Raw genomic sequence first — 21,657 nt, 5'->3', positions numbered from 1 at the left:
AAGTACTTTTATATCACTGCAGATCTAAGTACTATATCCTCACTGGTTAAAGAAGTGAATAAGTTCAATGATTTTTAAGCTTTTGAAAAAAGTGTTCAGCAGATTTAACAGACTTTCAACATGTGTTTGTTTCTTGTACTGGGGGTTAAGCGAAGACTTGCATTTTATATGCTGGTTGCTGCGGCGTAGTTCGGGCTGTGAGGCAGATTCAGGCTGGGTTCCCGCCAGCATGGAATTTATCTTTCTCGGTGGAGGGGGAAGGGCAGCTGCAGCCTCACTCATTACAATGTTCAGAGGGTCTTCAAGCTCAGGTGTGGCAGTAGGCTCCAGGTTGAGTCCCATGGGCAGTGCCTCTGGTGCAGTTGCGACCTAAGAGTCAATCAAAGCATGCCTCTTCACTGGGGATTTTTCTAGTCGGCAACGCAGTATCAATCTCTCAAGCCTGCACAAGTTTCTGGGCAAAACAGGAGTACTCACTTTGCTATCATCTTGTTACGGTTCACTCAGAACTTCAGAGCTTTCTCAGAGTGCTCATCATGGAGGGAACATGCTGGAGCTCTCCTTCTGGCAGTGTCCTCTCCTGCAAGCCCAGGCACACACATTCACTCTGTCACAGAAATATAGGGAGGATCCCTCATGGCTCATGGCTCGACCCAGTAACTGATTTCACTGAAGAGGAACCACCAAAAAACGACAGGGAAACCTCTAAAATTGTCAAAATCCAATGTAGTCTTACAACATCTCAATGACGAGTGCCTGGACATTGGAGGTCGCAGAAAACGTCAAACACCTTGGCGTCAAATACCTCTATATTGAACGATTGCCAGTGCCTTGAGGAGGAGAACGAGGGTCCCAAAGGGGAATCAGATCAGTCTTCCATGAGCTAAGGAAGAGACTGCACACTTCCTTACCCCTCTAGGGTCAGCAGAACATGAGGCAGAGCAGCCAACTTGCTCCTGCTTTGACCCGAGGTTGAAGTCCCTCTCTATCCAAGGGCGCATGCAACACAACCCCAGACAGATTTTATACCTTGTGATGAGTGAGAATCCAGGAGTCAGACGACACAAGCATTGGGTTTGGCCTTTTGTGATTTCTTACCCCAACACAAGGTACAACTGTCAAAATAAGCCAGTACTGTACTCAAAGAAAAGGTGTCAAAAGAAAAACCTCATAAGAACAAGATGGTGATGGATTCATGTCGCCTGCAATGCCTAGAGCGAGGTCGTGATAGATTCACACCACTGGCAATGTTTAAAAAGAGCTGGTGATATATTGACATCATCAGTAATGTTTAAAAAGCATTTGCAATGCAATAGGTCTCGCATTCACGAGAGTCTGAGCTATTGGCATTGTAAATGACAATGCCTTTTATTTACGTTTTACAAACTAAAACATAGTAAAAGGCATTGTCATTTACAATAGCTCAAACTCGCGTGAATGTGAGACCTATTGCACTGCAAACGCTTGCTTGTAGAGCGCTGTGCTTTTCACAAGCGCTACTGCCTACTTGTTAACAGTAGTTCCCATATAAGGTCCCAAAGGCGAGACCTATTGGCTATGCCAATGCTTGTACTGCATATGCTTGCAATAAGAAATCAAAAAATATGTAGCCATCGCACAAGCTTGTCATGGCAATGTTTGAATGCTGAACTGCAATAACATCGTTCAGCCAGACTCTTCAAAGACAGAAGTAATGATGAATTATTATTGTATGTCGACCGAGCTTATTGGCCATGTGTGATGCTTTGAAACTATCCTTGTGAAAGAATAATACAGGAGCCACTCAAAAGCAAGTGAAACTATATCCACTTACATGATGTGGAAGACTAACCGCCTATTCAGTGGAGCCTTCTCATTTAAAGTTCAGCAGAGAGATAGTAAACAGTCTCTTTCCAGTTATATGTAAAACGCTCTGTTGCCCGTGTGGCTGGGTCTGCGCTATATAAATACTACAAATAAATAAATATTAAAAGACATTGCTTTGTCTCTAAGGTCGATGTCAAACAATTTGCAAACCTCTACAAAACGGAACCAAAGCTAATTATCACAACGAAAAAGATTTAGATTTTGTTTTATCTCAAATAGGCTAATTGCATTAAAAACACACACACAAAGCAGCACAGGTACAGAATGAGGGACAAATCCACGTGTCTTTCTTATGAAGAACAAAGTATTGGTTTCTTGGTAGCACATACATCTCAAAGATTTGTGGCCAACTGCAAATGGTTGTTAATGTACGACCTCATCTAGGACTCCTTGTGAGTTCTGCAAATAAAATATTGCACAATTGCCAGCACTGGTGAAAAAAAAAAAAATCGCATTATCTTGCATTCAACACCTTCAGGACTGATGACTCTTTGCTACTGACGTCCATCCGCAGCCGTGGCAACAGCACAGTATTTCTGACCAGTATGTATTATGTTTGTATGTTTCCACATACCAAGCAATGACTGCACTTGGTTTGAAAAAACCTAAAACGACCTGAAAGTTGGCTGCGCGTGCACACTAGCACTTGAACACTGCTCCACTCTTAGTTAACAGGCACACATTCTGAGGCACCACGTTTTTGAATAAGCTGAACATGTTTAAGGGCTTTCACACCGGTTCTTATCCAGGAATGTCATTAGAAAGAGACCTTTCAAGAGAGGAGTTTGCTGAACTCGGCGATGACAGCAGCCAATAGCATTTCAATGACGGAACAGAAAGCTATGCACACTGTCCTTACAAATCACACAAACCAGACCATTTGCTTACATAGCACATTTACCTCTCTAAGCCACACTCAAACAAGACTATGTGGAGCTGGCGCTGGTGTGCCTCGAGCTGCTGCAGCGGACCCTGGCGTCTTTAATCCACCTCGTGTTCCAGTGAGGGTGCAGCACACGTCACGAAGAGCTGACGCTGCTTTTCTAGCATTTGTCCGACCTGTCCCTTCACCTCATTGTCCACAATAACCACCTGAGTGGCAGGAAGACTGACGAAGGGCACCCGGCACGGGTCAGTCATCTCTGTATGCAGCCTCCAGACTTTGCTATAATGCTCGCATTGTTTTACATTAGCTGGAATGACAGGGGAAAGAGAAAGCGCGGCATGCGCACGTTGTAGGCACGCCGTGAGAGTGCACATTGGCTGTCCGGCCACGCTGGGTAATGGTGATGTGACGTGATTGAGAAGCCTAGCCACAAACTGGGACATGTCAGGGGATGACTGCTGCACCACCATGCCAAAAAGGTGAGGCAGAGGCGGCTGTGAGTGGGCTGTGGAGAATGTGAAGCTGCCAACAGGGCAAGGAGTGAGGTAGGGCCCAACCAGGAGAGTAAGGACAGGGTTTTTAAAATCGGCTATACGGAATACTTCTAGCGAGCTAGAACGTGCAGGGTGGGGTAGGATTACTTGCAATAAATGAAAGCTTTTAGAAAACAAGCAGAGCCGAGGACTAGAGGTAAGCGCAGGGGGGCGGGGGGGGTTCGTGTGCGTGCGCCGTTACTGCATGCGAGAAAAGCGGAAGCAGGCGCTGTGTGTGCGGGTCTGAGAAGCACGTCCACAGACCCAAAACGGTGGGTGCACCGGTCTGTCTCCCTTGGGAGGCATCTCGACCACAATAGTTCTCGCTGGCGAGACCTAAAAAGTAGGAGAAAAGACCTCTTTCTGCAAAACAAAAAGTAGAAATGTGAAGATGCAGCAAAAAGATCTTGCACAAAGCCAATACCCAATAAGGAGGCTTTCAGTCACAAAACAGCATTAGCAAGGCAACAGTGTGCGGGGATCATCTTTACGTAAGCCTGTAAAACAAACTGTCTCACTGCACTGCCTGATGGAAAGGATGGTCGGCTCTGGAGTTTTTTTAAAAGCCGAAGTGTTTAATTAGCACAATGTCTGCCCAAGTCTATTAAATGCTAAATTTTCCTTAGATTTTGAGATTTAAAAAAGGGGGTAGTTCAGTAGTGTTTACAGTCAAATGTACGGTATGTCAATATGGCTAATTGAATTTACTTTTTAAAACCATAAGAAGATAAGTAAGAAAATATTCCTCTTATAGGCATGTTTTCGTTGCATAACTTTATTAAAAATGGCGTTCCTTTATCCAGAACAGATATTCTACTGTTATTTGTGTTTAGATAGCTGATTTTAAGAGCACTACTCACATTATTTCACTGGACTCGGTCCAAAACTCCTCGCACAGCTGCCCTCGCGCTGTCAGCTAACGCCCAGAAACCACAGCGCCATTGCCGGAGTGCAGATAGGCCACGCCCCCTGGAGGGCACGCCCCCCTTCAGAACAGGTACTTAACCGCTGTTCTGAAGCGCTGCTTGTCAGAACCTTTGCACTCCTGAGGCAGAAAGCCGGGAGCTAGCCACCATTGCATTTTTTAAAAAAATTGTATTATTTGTGTTTAGATAGCTGATTTTAAGAGCACTACTCACATTATTTCACTGGACTCGGTCCAAAACTCCTCGCACAGCTGCGCTCGCGCTGTCAGCTAACGCCCAGAAACCACAGCGCCATCGCCGGCGTGCCGATAGGCCACGCCCCCTGGAGGCCACGCCCCCCTCCTTTCCTCATAAAAGTATGTGCCTACACCGTACGGGCAGCGGACGGGCGCAGCGGGCACGCCGTTTGCGCGCCGAAGGCGCGCCTAAGGCAAGCCCGCCTTCGCCCGTCATCTCCTCTCGCCACCCCCCCTGCCCAAAATACACGGCTGACATACTATTATGACAAAAGTCAGCTCCTAGCACTTAATCCCAATCGTCGATGCGAAAAGCTGGAGGGATGCATTGGACAGACTGCTCTCCAATGCAACTCCTGTAGCCTATTTACACCTGCGCCAAGACTACCCTGCTCCAGAACCACTACAAAAAACCCTTCTTCGCTCCGTATCGCTCAGCTTAACGTTAGGTCCCTGGTTAAACACCATGCGGAGACACATACTTTATTAACAGATGTAAACCCAGATGTACTGTTCTTAAGTGAAACATGGCTCCAGGACGAGCTAACTAGCATCCCCAATCTAACCTTACCAGATGGGTTCTCTATGACCTCCATCAATAGAGGAGGCGGCATCGCCATCATTTACAGAACACCTTACAACTGTACCTTTGTAAGAGAAGATATTACGGGCTGTGAAGGCGCACGGTTCAAAATCACCATTAGCCCTCAGTTCTCCCTTTCTGGCCTCTTTATCTATAGACCACCGGGCCCCACCTCGAAGTTCATAGAGGAACTCTTAGACATAGCGCATTCCATGGTCACAAGTTCCGCTAATTTTACGATCCTGGGGGTTCTAAACCTCCACTTCGATGCCATCTCGGATCCAACTATCAGCAGTCTTTTAGCGGACCTTACAGCCCTGCAGCTGACCCCTATCATACAAACTGCTACTCACTCGGCGGGCCACTTACTCGACCCGATTTTTACTAACATCCTGGAAGCCAAAGCTGATCCCCCTGCACCTATGGGTTGGACGGACCACTTTCTTGTTTCCTTCGTGATCCTGACCGATACTCAACCCAACAGGGCAGCACCCACCTCCTGCCTGACCCTGGCACAAGCTCCAAAAGATAAATCTGCCTGCCAGCCTAGGAGAACCTAAATTTGAAATCACGAACGACATTAACAGGCTATATGCCACTTTTCAGGAATGGATCACCAAGGGTCTCGACACCATCATACCAGCGAAATGGACTAGAGGACGGAACACCCCCTCGAATCCATGGTACGACGAGAACCTAAAAAGTCTGAGGAAAGAATGCAAAAGAAAGGAGCGCCACTGGAGGAAGGAGTATAGAGACGAGGATAAAGCGTCCTACTTAAACATACTTAAGCAATACCATAAAGCCATTCGCACTACCCGTGCAGCCTTCTATGCCAAAGAAATTGATTCCAGCCCCAACCCCACAAAAACAATCTTCAAACTGGTCTAAAAGCTACAAAATGGCGGCAACTCTGCCGCAGGCATTTCCTCCACTCAGCAGTGTGAAGACCTTGCCACTTTTTTTTATAAACAAGGTGAGAAAGATCTATAACACCTTTCCACAGAACGCCTCTGTGCCGGCCAGCCCTCTCCAGGTCCCTAGCATAGGCCCGAGCTCACCCATCTACCGCCCATCTCCCTCGAAGACCTAGCTAAGCTCTGCAAAAAGGTGAAATCCGGCGCCCCCTCAGATCCCATGAGACCAGCTCACTTTCTGAATACTCTGGACTTTTTTCTTCTCTCTCTGGCCATGCTCCTTAACCTTTCCTTTTCATCGGCCATAGTACCAACATGCTGGAAACAGTCATGGGTGACCCCTATTAATAAAAAACCCACGCTGGACCCCACAAAACCGGAGAACTACAGGCCCGTCTCACTGCTCCCCTGGGTGTCCAAACTGGCAGAAGCCCATGCCAATACCATACTCACTGCCCATATGGCCGAAAATAACATCTTGGACCCTTCCCAACACGGGTTTAGGCCTGGACACAGTACGGAGTCCGCCCTCCTCTCCACCACGGAACATCTTAGGACAATCATGGACACTGGTCGGAGTGCTGCGCGGATATTGCTGGATCTCAGCGCGGACTTTGACACGGTATCCCATGATATCCTGTTGAGATGTCTGGAGGGCGTAGGGATCAGGGATCGGGCACCAGAATGGTTTCGATCATTCCTCACGAACAGATCCTTTCGGGTGTCAGCTCCGCCATTCACCTCCCACTGTCATGCCATTTCCCAAGGAGTTCCACAGGGTTCCGCCCTCAGCCCGTCCCTCTTCAATTTATACATGCAGCCCCTGACGACAGTGGCCAAAGAATGGGACCTCACGCTGGTGTCGTATGCTGACGACACACAGCTAGTTATCACCCTCACTGAAATGCCCTCTACATCGGCTACAAAATTTAGAGAGGGGTTGGCCGCTGTTGCCGCCTGGATGACTGAAAACTGCCTTCAGCTGAATGCAGGAAAAACCGAGGTTCTACTTTTAGGTAAGAACCCCAACCACTGGAGCAGCCAATGGTGGCACCCCCTGCTGGGGCCCACCTCCCCACCCAAATCCCTGGTCAAAAACGTAGGCGTTTGGCTGGATTCTGCACTGAGCTACCAAACCCATACCAAAAAGGTAACAGCCAACTGCATTGGGCTGCTGAGAAGCCTTAATCCCATTCTAGGCTTCTTTGATTCCAAAACACGGCAGCTCATAGTCCAAGCCACTATCCTGTCCTGACTGGGCTATGCGAGCGTACTACTACTAGGCGCTAACAAAGCCGAAACAACTAGGCTCCAGCGTATACAGAACTCTGCGGCCAGGGCTATTGTTGGCCTTCCCAGAAGGTGCTCCGTGAGAGGCACTATCCAGAGACTCCACTGGCTGCCGGTGGAAGCCCGTATTCAATTTAAGGCCCTTACCACTGCTTTTAAAATTTTGAATGCTGAGGGCCCAGAACTCCTCCGATCGCTGCTTACTCCATACACCCCCCAGCGCAATCTGCACTCTACTGGTCAACACTTAGTTGCGGTCCCGCGCACTAAATTCAACCACATCGGAGGTCGCTCTTTCAGACTTCGGGCGGCAAAACTATGGAACGCCCTACCCTTCCATATCCGCTGTATCGACAACCTACTCACCTTCCGCAAAGCAGTTAAAACTCACCTCTTTTCAGGTCGGTAGGTCCCTTCTCTCCCTCCCCCCCACCCCGGTAAGTTGTGCTTTGGTTTCTTAGCGCCGGGGCGCCCCGTTGCTGGGGCAGCTGTCGCGCTCAATAAACCCCTTAACATAACATAACATAACATGGCTATCAGATAAAATTCCATCATAAAGAAACAGATGTTTAAAGCAAAAAAATAAAATGGTATATGGTACACAAACCATAGAAAATAATATAACTATTCATGCCACAACTACTCACGTAGGCTGGTTATTACTTTGTATTACCATAACAAGACAGTAGACAGCTCATTAAAAATACATTCGATTCATAAAAGGATATGCTCACCTGTCTGCAGTGACGTTGGAATATATGCTCAGAGAGACATCAGGTACATCCATGCTGCGATCGAAAGGGGTCTGGTATGGCGAATTATCGAATTCATTCAGTGCCTAAGTCAAAATGAACTACAATTAAAGCGGTGCACAGTCAATGTTTCACAGATGTTGACTGCATAGTAATCACTATTCAGAAATCTCGGCCTGGACATGAAAAAGGAATACCTTGACCACCATGGCTAAAATTGGAGCCTGATGGGTTTGGAAACCGTGAAGGAGGTAATCAGAAAATCCGACTCCCTTTTGTTGATGGATGGCCCAACTGTTACATGCTGAAGCAATAATTCACTGCAGAACACGACTTGCAGCTAATCTAGCCAAAAGGTGAAAATGTAAATAATTACCCATGTTTGCAGCTCCCAGTTATGGATATCTTTCTCATATCCATAACCCTTTGGGCATTCATTCTTATCGCATGAGATTCCGGAACATTTCTTAAAACATCTATGCTTACAATTATTTTCAATCTTTCGCATCAGACAGCACTAATGTGGAGTTTGCAAGGGCAATTAGATTCTGCATGATAAGGCACTACCACTCATTATGCGCTAGCCCTGTCCAGTCCCTCAGTCTAATAAGAAGTCACAAGAGCGACACCGATCCTTTCTAGACCACAAAGGAGATTGGACAGATCGATTAGGAATAGGATATTAACAAAGACGGAGCTAAAATAAAGAAATAAATGAAAAGAAACCACAAGAGAACACCTCTTCATTTTTCAGAATCAGCATTAAAGACCACGCAATACTTCTATGCATGGAGCTGGGATTAGGATAGATGTCTGCCCAGCTACAAAATTAATTTGATGAAGGTAGATTGCCTACCTCATAGTCATTCATGTCATCAGTCAATACATCAAACATTTTAAAAAGTATTAACAGATTCATAGGTAGCAGCACATGAAACATAATTATCCATAATGAAGCTGTCGTCTTGCTAACCATCTAATAGGAGATATTTAGGTTTCCCTGGAACAGATGGCATTTCATTACGTAGCAGAAATCATGAGATTATCAAAGTAATGATTCTGTGTGGAGCACGGAGAACGCCATAACTTGCTTGCCTGACATCTTTAATTTTGACTGTGCAATATCCAATGCAAGGCTTTACGTTTCACACAAATGCACAGCTTGATTTATATAGATGCTAGAAATCCTTACAGCGAGTAAAGAAAATTAAGTAAGCAGCATCAATCCAAAGAGCCTGCATCTCACTGACCCTTCTAGTCCTGTTCTGGCAATCCAAATGGTAGTATCAAGAAATGTACTCAATAGTTGGCATATGCTTGGGCTTGGAAGGATAGTTAATCAATTTAGTGATTATCACACAACACTCTAATGCTTAGCTGATAGAAGGGAAAACTTTAATGGAGAACCTCTAAAATCTACAATGATTGGTTCGGGTGGAGGACCACCCCCTGCTGCTGCGACAGAAGATCCTCCCGGAGAGGCAGACTGATTGGGAGATCGATGCTTATACTGAGTAGCTCAGGATACTATACTCTTCGAGCCCAGTCCAGTGCCACAAGAATAACTCAGGGCAGGAGTGGTCTAGGCGGAAAAGCGTAAAGTAGACCGCAACTCCACTCAAGACGAAAAGTGTCTCCAAGCGAGTGCCGCCTTGGAAACTCCACCGTGCAGAACTGATGACATTGCATGTTCCCTTCGGTGGCGAATAGATCTAACCAAGGCTCTCCCCACCTCAAAAAGAGACCTTGCGCCACGTCCGAGTTCAGACGCCATTCGTGATCCATCATGCACTGGCAGCTGAGTTAGTCTGCCCTGGCGTTCAGAGAACCTGCCAGGTGTTGAACCACCAAGGTAATGCCTTGATGTTCCAACCATGTCCAGAGGCGCAGAGTCTCTGGACATAGGGTCCATGACCCCACCCCGCCCTGTTTTTGTAGCACCACATGGCGGTGGTGTTGTCCGTGAACACCTGCACTAAACTTTTCCGGACAGAGGGAAGGAATACCTTCAGTGCAAGTCTGATCGCCCGCTGCTCCAAAAGGTTGATATGGAGCCGGGACTCCACCGGAGACCAGAGGCCCCTGATTTCCGCCTCTCCCAAGTGGCCTCCCCATCCCAGGAGGGACGCATCCGTCACCACTGTGTGCTCCGGTTGGGGAAGGGAGAGGGATCTTCCATTGACCCAATCACTATTCGTGAGCCACCACTGCAAGTGTCGGGCAGTGCCCTCCGAGATCTGGACATGATCGGACAGGTTGCCCTGATGCTGTGCCCACTGGAACTTCAGGTTTAACTACAGAGCCCGCATATGCCATCTGGCATGTTTCACTAAGAGGATGCAGGAGGCCATCAGGCCCAAGAGCCGGCGGGTCATCCTGACTGAAACCCGGGATAGAGGCTGAAAGATCGGAATCATAGCCTTAATATCCTGGACTCGCTGCTGGGGAGGATAAACCCGAAACTGCGTCGAATCCAGAACCGCTCCAATGAAGGGGAGCTTCTGAGAGGGACTCAGGTGCAACTTCGGCACATTGATGGAAAACCCCAGCAAGTGCCTTGGGTGAGCCCGCCTTTAAAAAACAGTCGTCTAGGTAGGGGGAATACTGATACCCCTGACCTATGCAGATGAGCTGCGACCACCGCCATCACTTTCGTGAACACCCGAGGGGCTCTGGTAAGACCAAAGGGGAGAACAGTAAACTGAAAATGCTCCTGGCCTACCATGAACCGCAGGTAACACCGGTGGGCCGGCAGGACAGGGATGTGAAAATATGCATCCTGCAAGTCCAATGCTACCATCCAGTCTCCAGGGTCGAGGGCAACCAAGACCTGAGCCAGAGAGAGCATCTTGAACTTCTTCTTCCGGAGGAACCGATTGACGTCCCGAAGGTCCAAGATGGGGCGCAGGCCCCCTTTTTCCTTCTTAGGGACCAGAAAAGAGTGGGAATAACAACCACAACCTACTTCTGGCCCAGGAACCCGCTCGATCCCCCCCTTGGCCAGGAGGGTCGAGACTTCCTGACGGAGAAGAGTCAAATGATCGCCCAACATGCGGTGGTGCCGGGCGGCATGGCAGGAGGGGAGGACCGAAAAGGGAGCGCATAACCGTGTCCGATGGAGGTGGAGGCGAACCCTGCCACCCACTGGCGTGGGGTGCTCCCTGAAGCTTGCATTAGGAAGGTTTTGAGGCGGAAGCAGCAGGGGTGGAAGTGGACTGAACCACACGCTGGTTACCAGACCCGCCCCTGCGGAACCCACGTCCATGGCCTTGCTCAGGCTGGTTCTGCGCAGGCTTGCTGGAAGAGCGCGCCTGGGTACCCCTGCTCTGGCCATTGATTCACCAGCCCTGGAATCAATGACACGAGCCCTGGACAGCAGACCACAACCCACTACCGTCCCCACCAAATTCATAGTAGAACTTCTGGAGGTGGCAATGACCAAAAACTTTTTTGTATTTCAAAAAGAATTCTTAACCCAAAGCAGAACATTTTTTCAAGGAATCAGATGATTTAATCACCTGCCTCTTAGAAAGAGGATACCCCTAGAGGCTGGTCAAAAGAGCCAGGAAAAGGGCCTGGTACAATGACAGAGAAAACGTATTGACGCCCAGACAGCACACCACAGGACAAGACAGGATGATATGAGTAACTACGCATTGCACAAGGAGCAATGAAATCAAAAGGACAATCAACAAACACAGGGGGCCTGGTCTCGGATACCATAGAGATGCCAGAGCCTTCTGTGCACGCATTTAAAAAGGCTAAGAATATCAAGGATCACGTCGTCCGCTCACTGCTGGACACGTCCCCTGCCCCAACGATTCAGACAATGTGGAACCTGTCGGAGGAGGTATGCTACTATAAATGTACGAAGTGCAAGGCATGCACAATGTGCATAGAAACCAAGAAACTGAACTACAAGAATCATACCATCAACCTTAAATCACACACCAACTGCAATACCACTGATGTGATATACGCTATTCTATGCCCATGTGATCAACTGTACGTGGGACAAACCAAACAAAAAGGGAAAAATCGGATCCTACAGTATTGTAGCAGACTGAGATGTAAGACAGTGGGAGCCCCCTTGGTTGAACATTTCACCACCCTAACGCACAATCCTGAATCTTTCACATGGCTAGAGTTGGAAAAAGTTACCCTAGGCCCAAGAGGAGGGGATCTCAGCTCAATCTTGAACATTAGAGAATGCAAGTGGATGCATCTACTAGACAAGGTGACGAACGGTCTCAATGAACTTGATGCCACTTATGCACAAATGGCAGGCCTGCAAGCAGAATGAGGGAATACTAAGATCTCTATAAAACGCATAGACTAGGCATGATAGAACAAACACTAGTCGTTCAGATGTCACGCTGTAGCCCACCCACCCACCACCAGTCTTAGATTGCTACCTAGGTGGTTCTACAACAAGGAACCCATGAGATGAGGTTGCCTTCTCAGGGATGTATTTGCATTTTACAATATAAAAAATGTTTTTAACTGTATGACCTGTGCAGTTGTGATATGGGATACAAACACATGACACTTTTTAATATAATACTGAGCGCATTGCCATGTTCAATGATGTCTTTATTATGACCGAAATTTGTTTGCTCTAGGCCAATCATGCATCACAAATATACACGTTTAGATGAGTATACTAACTCAATTACATATCTAAACGATATTTTTTCCAATGGTTATAGTATTTCGTACAGTGTATCAGCAGAATGTGACTCGCTATGTTAAAGGTTCAATCTGACACAGTCCATGACACGGAGGTGTTTATGTGACCAATTATAATGTATGCATTTCTTTGGGTAATAGAGCCACTAGTTAATAAATGCTGCAGATTTATGCTAAATTGTCAGCATTTGCATATATATCCATATAGGGCTCCCATTTAAATGGCAATACATGCTTCTTTCAGGCTCTGTCCCTTAACACTGATGTACACACAACTACTTAAGGAACTGACTTCCTTATTTCATTCACAGGCGTCACTAGAGCGTTTCGGGCCTAGACAAACCCCCGTCTTTTTAGGGCTCGCCCCTTTTCTATTTCGCAGAAATAGAAAACAGGGGTGAAACCTTATGTCGCTGATCTGCTTCTTTCCCCAAAGGCTCTATTCAGGCAGCTGATCGGCTCTCTTCAAGCCGGATTCCCAACAGTTCACGAGAAATAGAATCACGTGACAAGCTCCTCGTGGACAAGCTTGCACGATCCTTCCCCCTGCCAGCAGCATTTGGCACATCAAAGGCTTCGCTGCCACATCCACAATTGAAGCTACGATCAAAGGCTTCACCTGCCCCGCCCCCAGCCGTCACTTATTCAGGGCCGCAGGCCCTGCCCCGCTTCCCGGCTCTGCTGTAACCACATGCTACTGGACTCCCGTCACTTATTCAGGGCCGCAGGCCCTGCCTCGCTTAATCCGTGCACCCTTTAATTGCCTCGCTTCCCGGCTCTGCTGTAACCACATGCTACTGGACTCCCGTCACTTATTCAAGGCCGCAGGCCCTGCCTCGCTTCCCGGCTCTGCTGTAACCACAGTGCGCACTAATGAAATGCACCTCGAGAGTCACAGTTAGTTCTTTGTCCTCCATTTGCTTCAAGCACCTAAATAAAGTATTTCTTGTTCAAAAACGGCCCCACAATTGAAGCTACGATCAAAGGCTTCCGCTGCCCCGCCCCCCGCCGTCACTTATTCAGGGCCGCAGGCCCTGCCTCGCTTAATCCGTGCACCCTTTTATTGCCTCGCTTCCCGGCTCTGCTGTAACCACATGCTACTGGACTCCAGTCACTTATTCAGGGCCGCAGGCCCTGCCTTGCTTAATCCGTGCACCCTTTTATTGCCTCGCTTCCCGACTCTGCTGTAACCACATGCTACTGGATTCCCGTCACTTATTCAGGGCCGCAGGCCCTGCCTCGCTTCCCGGCTCTGCTGTAACCACATGCTACTGGACTCCCGTCACTTATTCAGGGCCGCAAGCCCTGCCTTGCTTAATCCGTGCACCCTTTTATTGCCTCGCTTCCCGGCTCTGCTGTAACCACATGCTACTGGATTCCCGTCACTTATTCAGGGCCGCAGGCCCTGCCTCGCTTCCCGGCTCTGCTGTAACCACATGCTACTGGACTCCCGTCACTTATTCAGGGCCGCAAGCCCTGCCTTGCTTAATCCGTGCACCCTTTTATTGCCTCGCTTCCCGGCTCTGCTGTAACCACATGCTACTGGACTCCCGTCACTTATTCAGGGCCGCAGGCCCTGCCTCGCTCCCCGGCTCTGCTGTAACCACAGTGTGCACTAATGAAATGCACCTCGAGAGTCACAGTTAGTTCTTTGTCCTCCATTTGCTTCAAGCATCTAAATAAAGTATTTCTTGTTCAAAAACGGCTAATATGAACAAACGCCACTCAGCCATGCAACGCCAATCTCACCCACGCAGCTCTACTCACCCACGCAGCGCCACACTCACCCCAAAGCGCTACTCACCCATGCAACTTCACTCTCACCCACGCAACTCCCCTCAGCCACGCAACGCCACTCATTCACAAAACGCCACTCACTCACACAACCCAACTCATACAGCGCAACTCTCACCCACGCAGCACAATTCTCACCTACGCAGCGCAAATCACACCCACGCAAGTCCACTCACACACGCAACGCCACTAAATAACACTATTAGCATTGTTAATGCCAAAGTTAGAATTTTCCACAAGTTAAAAATAAAAAATAAAAACTTTGTCATTTACAATAATAATCTCTCAAACTTTACTAATGCGAGCCCTATTGCATTGCAAATGCTTGTTATTGGCTGGACGGGGATGAGCCTCTAACCAGCACCTAGCGGCTCCACATCGCGGTGCAGAAACACCCCTTTCTCTCCGGCTTCTAAATTATGTTATGTTATGAGTTTGTTAGAGCGCGACAGCTGCCCCGGCAACGAGGCGTCCCGGCGCTGAGAAACCAGAACATAACCAACTGAGGTGGGGGGAGGCAAGAGGTTAAGGCAGGGGGAACAGGTGGGTTTTAATTGCCTTCCGGAAGGCAGATAGGCTGTCCAGGCGGCGAATGTAAGGAGGAAGAGAGTTCCAGAGTTCAGGTCCCAAGACTCTGAAGGAGCGCCCTCCGACACGGCAGAGTTTCGTGCGGGGAACCACAACCAGATGTTGACCTAGAGAGCTCAGGTTGCGTTGGGGAGTGTAGGGTACTAGAAGGGGGGCTGAGACTCGGAAGGATCTACCCGACAAGAAAGAGCGGAACCATTCGAGGGCCAGGTCACTAATCCCGATGTCTTCCAGGCGTTTCAGCAGAATGTTGTGGGAGACCGTGTCAAAGGCTGCGCTGAGATCAAGCAATATCAGCGCAGCACTTTGACCGGCATCCAGAATCTTCCGGAGATGTTCAGTGGTGGATAAGAGGGCGGACTCCGTACTGTGCCCCGGCCTGAACCCATTCTGAGAAGGGTCCAGGATGTCATTGTGGGTCATGTGGTCTGACAGCACGTTGTTAGCATGGGCTTCTGCTAGTTTGAACACCCATGGAAGCAGCGAGATGGGCCTATAATTCTCTGGCTTTGCGGGATCAAGGGTAGGCTTTTTGATAATGGGGGTGACCCAGGCTTGTTTCCAGCAAGTTGGGACTGTTGCCGATGAAAAGGAGTGATTAAGAAGTGTGGCCAAAGATGGAAGAAAGAAGTCCAGGGATTCTAGAAATTGGGCCGGTCTCATGGGATCTGAGGGTGCACCTGATTTAACTTTTCTACAGAGTTTGACTAGGTCCCATGGGAGATTTCAGGTAGGCGTAAAAGTCTGGTGCCTATGAGGGGGGAGTCAGAGGGGTTAGTGAAGTCAGGTGGGTTCTGTGGGAAGGTATTATAGATTTTTCTTACCTTTTCAATAAAAAAGGTGGCCAGATCCTCGCACTGCTGTGAGGAAGAGATACACGCGGCAGGATTGCCCTGGTTTTGTAGTTTTTGTACCAGTTTAAAAATGGTTTTAGTGGGGTTACACTTGGAGTTAATTTCTTTGGTGTAAAAGGATGCGCGGGCCGCAAGTATGGCTTTATGGTATATTTTTAATTTAGACAGGTAAAGCACTTTGTCCCTGTCTGTATAGTCCTTTCTCCAGTTGCGTTCAGCTACTTTGCATTCCTTTCTCATGAGTTTAAGATTTTCATTATACCTTGGGTTGGAAGGGGTGCAGCGGCCTTTAGTCCATTTGGCTGGTATAAGGGTATCAAGTCCTTTAATGATCCAGTCCTGAAAAGCAGCGTAGGACATGTTGATATCATTAGAGGTTTCGAGGTGGAGTGCTCCTAGAGTAGCAGAAAGATTCTCTTTTTGAAGTTTATGCCAAGGTCTTTTAAGGCAAGGGGGAGGCGAGTCTTTGTTGGGAGGGGTGTTGGCCGATAGCGCAAACTTAATGAGAAAGTGATCGGTCCAGCCCATGGGTTTGGGTGGATCGGCTCTGGCCTCGGGGATGTTGGTGAACACGGGGCCGAGTAAGTGACCCGCGGAGTGCGTGGAGGAGTGAATGAGAGGAGTCATCTGTAGGGCTGTTAGGTCTGCCAGAAGGTTTTTGATAGTGGGATCTGAGAGGGAGTCAAAGTGGAGGTTAAGATCTCCAAGAATAGTAAAGTTGGTTGAAGTCACAACCAGGGCGTGGGCTGTCTCCAAGAGTTCCTCCGTGAATTTGGGTGTAGGGCCGGGAGGTCGGTAGATGTAGAGGCCTGAGAGGGAGAAGTGAGGGCTAGTAGTAATTTTAAAGCGGGCACACTCCCATCCCACAATGTCTTCCTTCAGAAAGGAGCAGGTGTATAGCGTTTTGTATATGACGGCTATGCCACCCCCCCCCTGGATTCTCTATTGATGGATTTCATTGCGAAGCCCTCCGGCAACGTAAGAATCGGAATGCTGGTTAGCTCATCCTGAAGCCAAGTTTCGCACATGAAAAGTATATCTGGGTTCTCGTCGAGTAATAGGGTGTTGACCTCCAGATGGTGCTTTACAAGGGACCTTACGTTAAGCTGGAGAACCGTAAGAGAAGTATGTTTAGTCGTGTTGACTTTGCGTCCAGGTAGACATGGTTTAGATGTGGCAAAGGTACAAGACTTACATTGTAGGTCTGTCTGTCCAATGCACCCCACTAACTTGTCGCATCGTTGGCCCGGGTTCAGTGCAAGGAGGTAATCTTTATCGTAATGATAACCAGTCCGTGCAAATAAAGCAGGGGAACTGGGGAGAGGCGATGTCTTGGCTATGACGGGCGAATACGGGTTTGCGCTGTGCGTACGATGAATGCACATGATTTGTAGGTGCAATGGGATCAGGACGTGGCCTCAAGGGGGCATGGCCTATCTGCACGCCGGCAATGGCGTCGTGATTAGTTAGGGGTTTCCAAGTCCGCTGACAGCGCAGAGACAGCTGTGCGGAGTGCTCGGGATACGAGTCCTGTGGTGTCAAGGGCGGGTAGGTACTCTTAAAATCAGCAACAACAATATAAGTGACACACAAAGTATTTTAAAAATAATGGCTAACTCCCGGCGTCCGCCTCAGGAGGTAAGTGAGCTTCGCGAGTGGATTTACTCACAGCAAGTGCAGAGTAAAGAGAGAGGTAAGAGCCAATTCTTCAGTGTAACTGGGGACACGCTTTGCTCAAATCACTGTGTATTAGCCATATTTACTTTTCAGTTTTTAACAAAAGCAATGCGCTGAGGGTACGGCATTTGGTAGAACGTACCCGTTTTCCCCTCGTACAACGGGCCTTTATCATTTTCTGCCTGAGAGGTTTAACGTGATGTTAAGATTATGTCTATCCCCCCAACCTTGTTTTTTGCTTAAAGCATCGGGCTGGCGCAATTAATCTGTACTCGGCATCCCACTACAAAGCACTTCATGCTTTCTCTGAAATCAGGTGCTCTGATGCACGACCACCTCCATCGATTTAATCATTTATGATTTTGAGAAGTGCAGTTATACCCATACACCCTTTTGATCTAAATGTCGATACTGCAGTGCAGTACATCCATTGTTTTGTATTTACTGGCTCAGAGACGTGTCCATGGCCATTTATATACCTGGCATTTGAACGTATATATTTTTCTTTCCCTCATAACTGTGCCGCATTCGTTTTTTTTAAAATACTCAGCGCGGATGTATTATTTTTAGACAGCCCTTCCTCGGAACTCTTAGTTCACCGCGCATTATTTGCCCTGTCAACCACTATAATGTAGGCAGGCTTGTCCCTGATCCTTACCCCCTGTCTCTCTCCACAGACCCTGTCCGTTGACTGATTGCAACGTACACAAGGAGATTTATTACCCCGGATGACAGCCTCTCAGCTGAGTGAGTCTTCGTACCGCATGAGGTTTCCTGACTTTTTCCACCTCACAGACCATTTATTTTATTTTATTTCAGATGTTTAGGAGCCATTGAATGCCCAACCACGATCGATCATTGACTGTCTTTCCTACCTGAAGTAGGTTTCATTCAGATCACCTACTTAACTTTTTTCACCACATCCATATCAAACACTTAATCATTCCCATTACTTTTAGGTGCTCTCCACACAACCTTGTCCTGATGAAGACCCCACAATGAGAAGCAAATCGCCCTCTACCTAACAGGGGTCTCGAAACGTAGACCATCTACTGCGTACCTACAAACTCATAGAAACTAAACAAATAAAAAAATATATGCCTATGAGTTATGTATATATGGGAACTATAGACCTGTATAAGGCTGGAAAGGTTTTATTGTATGTAAACGTGATTGTGCCTATGTCACCCTACCTTTACCCTGTCCCTCACTCATCAATTTATTTATTTATTTTATTTAAAAGGTTTTATATAGCGCTGGCTAGACCCGGAGGTATCAGAGCGCTTTCACCCCTATTACCAAAATACCCCCTTCTTTCTTCTATCACACTAAGAGCACTGTAAATACTACATGCGCTATGAATCTATTTAGGCCGATACATGCAGTAACATTAATGCTTTGAGTCATAATTGCATCTAATGAATGTATCACTCTTGGAAATTAAATTTCCTCTCTTTTCTGTTGAATGCAATCAGAATAGTGTGTGGTGAATTGTTTGTCTCTATATGTTTAAACTTTAAAAATCTACCATGACCATTCCTTGAACGTACTGTACTATTGACCCAGGCCGGGTAGTTTGATTGGCTTTACCCCGTTAAAACGTAATACTGGCCACGAAAGGAACAAAACCCTGGCTTGGCAGGGTATTTTGAGGAAAGACCCAAAGACTTGGCCGTGGCACGAGAGGCTTTAAAGCGCTCCAGGGCATTGTCAGCCTTATCACCAAAGAAAGTGCCGGACAGTCTGAATAGATACAAACAAATGCACACCTGGTATAAGTAATTGCTAGGTGGACAACCCATTCGTGATTGATCACTTGTGTTTTATAGAAAAAAATTTTGGAACGTTTTTGGCATCAAAGAATACACACCACATTCAAAAAAAGTACACAAATGCATTGAAACCAAAATACAGTACATAACATTACAACATACACATATAATGATTGTGATTACAATGAACAACTGTGCTATGCCTCACAATGTAGTGTTATACTGAGGCACCAATCCTGAATTACAAATGAACAAGTGGACAGAGAAATGAAATACTAGCCTACTTGTTTCCACCACCCTAGACACGTGTTAATTTTAACATATGGTACAAGAATAGGAACACACAAAAAACTAGGCAGACATGTAGAATTTGTGCGAATTCTGTTCCTATTGTGCCCTAATATTCGCAGTATCTGGGTGGAGCAGGACGCCGACGCGTTTCGAACCCATAGAATAAGTAGAGGGTTCTCCTCAGGACAAGGATTGGGGGTCGTTGTTGCTTAGACGTAGCGCTACTCGTTCAGCGAAGCTGGAGTGTTTGGTGTGGAGACCGATTCAATCGTGAAAAATTTTCCGAACTACAGCGGCGGCTGCCGCTCGAGTTCGTGCAGAATAACGAACGTCTACCTAACAAGGCATAATCCTTGTAACTCCTGATTTAACGCACACCGGCACCCCTTACACTTCACAGTGGTGTATCCACCAAGGAAAACCCACAGAGAGTTTCCTGACATTGCAAGTCTAAGCAACAACGACCCCCAATCCTTGTCCTGAGGAGAACCCTCTACTTATTCTATGGGTTCGAAACGCGTCGGCGTCCTGCTCCACCCAGATACTGCGAATATTAGGGCACAATAGGAACAGAATTCGCACAAATTCTACATGTCTGCCTAGTTTTTTGTGTGTTCCTATTCTTGTACCATATGTTAAAATTAACACGTGTCTAGGGTGGTGGAAACAAGTAGGCTAGTATTTCATTTCTCTGTCCACTTGTTCATTTGTAATTCAGGATTGGTGCCTCAGTATAACACTACATTGTGAGGCATAGCACAGTTGTTCATTGTAATCACAATCATTATATGTGTATGTTGTAATGTTATGTACTGTATTTTGGTTTCAATGCATTTGTGTACTTTTTTTGAATGTGGTGTGTATTCTTTGATGCCAAAAACGTTCCAAAAATTTTTTCTATAAAACACAAGTGATCAATCACGAATGGGTTGTCCACCTAGCAATTACTTATACCAGGTGTGCATTTGTTTGTATCTATTCAGACTGTCCGGCACTTTCTTGTGTTTTGTATAAAAGAGTGGTCCAGCCGGTCAGAGACAGGACCCAGCCTTTCTCTCTTTTTCTTATCACCAAAGAGGCGGGAGCCATTAAAGGGCATGTCCATGAGCGAGCTCTGAACATCGGGCGAGAACCCAGTGGAACGCAACCAGGCGTGGTGCGGCAACGCCACTGTCGTGGAAATCGCCCTGCCCAACGAATCAGCGGTGTCCAAACCACACCTGATGACAAACTTCGCCGCATCCTTGCCCTCCGCAATCGCTTGGGAAAGGACAGCCTGGACCTCCTCAGAGCACTGAGGCAGGACTTCTGCTACTGAATCCCACACTGCGTGGGAGTAACGGCCCAATAAGCAGGCGGTATTAACCGACCGCAACCCCAAGCTGGCTGAGGAGAACAACCTCTTGCCATATTGGGCCAGCTTCTTAGAGTCCTTTTCCAGCAGAGCCGTGGGAAAGGCACTCTGAGACTTCGAGGCCTGAATGACCATGCTCTTAGGCGTGGGGTGAATGGTCAAGAAAGCGGGATCACCAGGCGCCGGGCGATGACGCCTAGCGACGTTCTTATCCACTGGTGCTCCCGAGGCCGGCCGCAACCAAGTGCCCTAGAGGAACTCGGTAAGGGCCTCATTGAAAGGAAGCATCGGCTCAGACTATATAGACGCCGTCTGGAGCACCTCCGTAAGGAGGTTGGTCTTAAAGGCCACATTAGGGAGGTCGAGATGGAGAGCCTCCGCGGTCCGACGCAGTACCATAGTGTAGGAAGCGACTTCCTCCATAGTAGACGGATGGGAGGCAAACCCCGGGTCAGAAGACACATCAAGCTCACCCACATCTTGAAGGTCATCCACCCAATCCTTCTCGGAGTCACAATGCCACGCAAGGGGGTCCTCGGAGCCGTCCCAGTGCTCGTCCGGCTCTGGAGTAAAAGGAGCCGGCCGCAGGTGCAGGGCCGGAGCCGGAGAGGGGGCAAGCGGCGCCGGGAAAGGCACTGGCCGTGGCCGA

At 47.8% G+C, this 21,657-nt stretch overlaps 1 protein-coding gene across 1 annotated transcript in view; it reads right to left on the bottom strand.

The window, feature by feature from the left end:
* Positions 1 to 21,657, bottom strand: part of LOC147669085 (spindle and centriole-associated protein 1-like) — a gene marked incomplete at its 5' end in the record, with an annotated part of 265,959 nt that overhangs the window by 164,344 nt on the left and 79,958 nt on the right. The window contains one exon of the mRNA XM_086948236.1: positions 7,972 to 8,075. Within this exon, the coding sequence (XP_086804362.1) occupies positions 7,972 to 8,075 (104 nt within the window). The remainder of the gene's footprint in view (positions 1 to 7,971; positions 8,076 to 21,657) is intronic.

Source organism: Lissotriton vulgaris, unplaced genomic scaffold (genome assembly GCF_964263255.1).
Source record: "Lissotriton vulgaris unplaced genomic scaffold, aLisVul1.2 SCAFFOLD_2561, whole genome shotgun sequence".
In the NCBI taxonomy this organism is placed as follows: domain Eukaryota; kingdom Metazoa; phylum Chordata; class Amphibia; order Caudata; family Salamandridae; genus Lissotriton; species Lissotriton vulgaris.
This window is presented reverse-complemented; position numbering and strand designations above follow the sequence as displayed.